Source organism: Mizuhopecten yessoensis, unplaced genomic scaffold, assembly GCF_002113885.1.
Source record: "Mizuhopecten yessoensis strain PY_sf001 unplaced genomic scaffold, ASM211388v2 scaffold9847, whole genome shotgun sequence".
NCBI lineage: Eukaryota > Metazoa > Mollusca > Bivalvia > Pectinida > Pectinidae > Mizuhopecten > Mizuhopecten yessoensis.
Window position 1 is genome coordinate 2312281 of NW_018408252.1, and position 3624 is coordinate 2315904.

General features: G+C 37.2%; 1 protein-coding gene across 1 annotated transcript in view; it reads left to right on the forward strand.

Moving 5' to 3' along the window:
- LOC110458868 (protein split ends-like) overlaps positions 1 to 3624 on the forward strand; it is a 62199-nt gene that overhangs the window by 32167 nt on the left and 26408 nt on the right. Inside the window, exons 3-9 of the mRNA XM_021510824.1 lie at positions 335 to 499; positions 970 to 1242; positions 1636 to 1826; positions 2052 to 2163; positions 2437 to 2525; positions 3279 to 3430; positions 3589 to 3593. Coding sequence (XP_021366499.1) covers positions 335 to 499; positions 970 to 1242; positions 1636 to 1826; positions 2052 to 2163; positions 2437 to 2525; positions 3279 to 3430; positions 3589 to 3593 — 987 coding nt within the window. The remainder of the gene's footprint in view (positions 1 to 334; positions 500 to 969; positions 1243 to 1635; positions 1827 to 2051; positions 2164 to 2436; positions 2526 to 3278; positions 3431 to 3588; positions 3594 to 3624) is intronic.

A 3624-nucleotide genomic window follows, 5' to 3' on the forward strand; every position in this document is an offset into this window, starting at 1 on the left:
AGAGCAATAATATTTCTCTCAAATAAGTGAGAAATGTCGGGAAGGGGAGGGGGGGTAGTATCTGAGGAAGAGCAATAATATTTCTCTCAAATAAGTGAGAAATGTAGGGAAGGGGAGGGGGGGGGGGGGGANGGAAGAGCAATAATATCTGAGAGGAATAAGTGGGAAATGTCGAGAGGGTAGGGGTGGTAGTATCGATTCTGGGGAGGAAGTTGTATAAGAGTAGAGTAATACATAAATGATGTAGAATTGAATAGGATTGATCCCCGATAGTATTGGAGGTATATTATTGCTGACAATGACATCACCTTAGTGTCTTGTCCTTACATTACAGAGCAGAGGAGGGGGAGACGTACGATAACAGAGATTACTACAGTAGTGGAGCAGGCACCAGAGACCCTGCTCAGTTTGAGAACCGATTTCCACCGCCCTTTAACGAGAATGGCCAGAACCAGACACGTGGTCGTCCCAGAGAACGCTTCTTCAGAGGGGGATTCAAGTATGTTTAAAAGTTGACAGCGATGTCTTTTTTTTCAAAAGTTGTGTTTGCTTTTGAGGCCAGATCTGGAAAAATTCTTGTCTTTTTTTAGGCAAAATATTTGATTTCAAAAAGATTGAAATATGTTTTATTATTTATAAGCTTTAACAGAAGAGATATCCTTTTGTTTATTAATGAAATTCAAGTCTTCACAGATTAGTCTAACAGCTCTAATACTCTGTTTTACAAAGTTTTCATGAAGCAAAAATAAAATTTAAAAAAACAGTAACAGAAAACAAATGTATTTTCTTCTAATGATTGAAAGCAAATAAAAGAAAAGTATATTCAAGTTTCACAATAGCTTAGGTTATTAGGTTGTATTATGATAGACACTTTGTTACGCATAGATGGCTCATTTGCAAAGTATTGGAACGAAATTTCGAAAGCGTAAAATGAAGTTAATCAAATTTTATTTGTTTTACGCATTTTAGGGGAAACCATAATCAGCGACAGTTTGGATCACGCCACATGGAAGGTCATAGGTCGTTTGACCACTCCCCTATGGAGACACGAGATGCAGCGTTTGATCGTCCCAAAACTCAGCCCTCTCCCACACACTCCACATCTCGTTCTAGTCGGCACAGCTCCACACGCAAACAACGCAGTTCAAGGTCAAATTCAAGGTCGAGGTCAAACTCTAGCTCGAGTAGCAGTTACAGCAGGTCGTCCTCAGGCAGCAGTGATTCAGGCTCCGATTCTCACAGGTATGCTAAGGTCAAGTAAAGGTCAAGGTTTTATGTAAATATCAAAGTTAATATATTCAGGCCAATAATTACAAGTAACGCAAGTTTAAGTTTGAATTCCATTAGATGTTAGAATATCAAAAATATATCTCAATATTGTTTGATAAATAGAAAATTATCAGTGATTCGGGGATGCAAAATTTTCTTTTATGAATGAGTTTCTGAAATACATGTACAAACAACTTTTCAGGATATACCCCTGGTAGGTAATATGATGGTTTCATTACAATTCGTTTAAAGAAAAATGAATCCTGTGTCTGTGAATTCATCACTGTGTTATATTGCTTGTGTTGAGTACAACCCTGTTGCAAAGTACAGCTTGTGTTGAGTACAATTTGTTTGGCTACATTTCAGCAGTAGGAGTAGTGGTCGCAGCAGTCCAAGACACCACCAAATACCGTCAGCGGCAATAATACCTCCACAGGCCAAATCCCACCGCACCGAGTCCCAGGACTCGTCCGCCAGTGACAAGTCAACGGAGCGGGACCCCCTCGACAAACGGCCCCATGGGATATGTATCACAGCCCTCCCACTGCGCTCTAGCGGTACGTTGACAGTTTGGTGGTACCGTATTAGGCTTTAATTTTCAGTTATCAAACTTTAGTGGTTCTGTCCCAGGAAGAAATTTATTAAATTGAAATGCAAACAAAATCGCAACATTAGAGGGAAAAAAATCATGAAAAAAAATAAAAAATTAACTAGATTAAAATATGATTTGATGGATTAAAACTAATATAGAATGTAATTGATTATTGTTTGTTCTTTTCCAGATACAAGTCTGAGAGATGGTCTTTTCCATGAGTACAAGAAGTACGGGAAAGTGAACGCTGTACAGGTGGCAGGGTCCAATGATGATAGATATGCCATCGTTAGCTTTAAAAAGTAAGCTGCAAACTCAATGATTTTTCTTCAGTCATCCCTGCTTGAGACAACCTCTAATAAGAAGCCACTGTTTTAAAACTCCCTATTGCAGTCTTGTTCATGTTAATTAAAACTGTTCTAGGAGACCAACTGAAATGTTGAAATATATTGTGATATATATTTGGATAAATTTTTCCAATTGTGCTGCATCAATGTATATTGGTACGTTTAGAGGAAATGGGACATTGTATTTTAATTTGACCTATTAAGCATGACCTTTGTTCTATTCTACAGGGCAGAAGATGCTGAGAAGGCATATGAAGCCAGCTTGGACAAAACATTCTTCGGGGCGAGAATCAAGGTCCAAGTACATGAAGGCATTGGTAATTATCACATTTTGATAGGCTGTTAAACTTTCTAATTCAGTTATTGAAGTTTCATTTATTTTTACTCATCTAAACTCTTGTTTTAGGTTGTGGAAGTGAGAATTCGTAAATTGTGAAAATTAAATCTCTGAGTCGCAAAATAAATATTTCAAATAAAAATATGGGTCCCAATGATATTTGTCTCCACATCAGATTGAAATCTTTAAAAAGCCACTTAAATAATGAAAGGAAGCAGAACGTGGTCACTGACAAAGTCTTATTAAAAAAGGTGAATTAAAAATGTACTCGTTTAGCCAGATGATGATTATGCTGACCTTACATTATCAGTATTTTTGCACAAGGTATGGCCTATATCAAGGAAATGAGCAAATTGGAGTTATTTCCAAATATTGTGTACTTGACGGATCTCAAAACCAGTCTTGGTGGAATCTAGAAATGTTCGGGTCTTCTTTGTACATGTGAAAAATGTGTGAAAAGCTTGTGTATGAATTGACCTTTCTGGAGGATATGCTAATATGTTAGATCTGACAAGAGTGCTGTGTTTATTGCAAATCCTAAATATGGAATGCATATGTTTGACTCGTGAAAAACACAGTTGGGATATCTAATATTCAAGAATAAAAATTTCACATATTTTGGTTGTCAGATATCTCATTTGACAAATGATGATAAAAATTCACCGAAGTTAACGTGCATGTTGTTCTATTTATTTTCTAAAAATTCATCATTGAACATGTTTTGTCATTTCAGCGGACACAGAGGACAATGAATTCCGACCTCCAGAGGCTGAACTGGACGAGTATCATCCAAAAGCCACACGCACATTGTTTGTGGGCAACCTAGAGAAAGACATCACCACACAGGAACTCCGAGACAGATTTGGCGAATACGGGGAAATAATAGTAATATAAATTTGTTTTCTCTCAGATTTCAACGAATCACCAAAAATTACTGTGGAAATAAACTTTCTCATTAATTCTTTAAAGGGAAAAAAACACTCTAACATTTGCTGCATTTGTAAAGCGTTGGTGTTAAATTTATCAAAGTTTTGTCCTCATAGAGAATGTATTATTTTTGGGGGGGGGGGGGGGGGGTG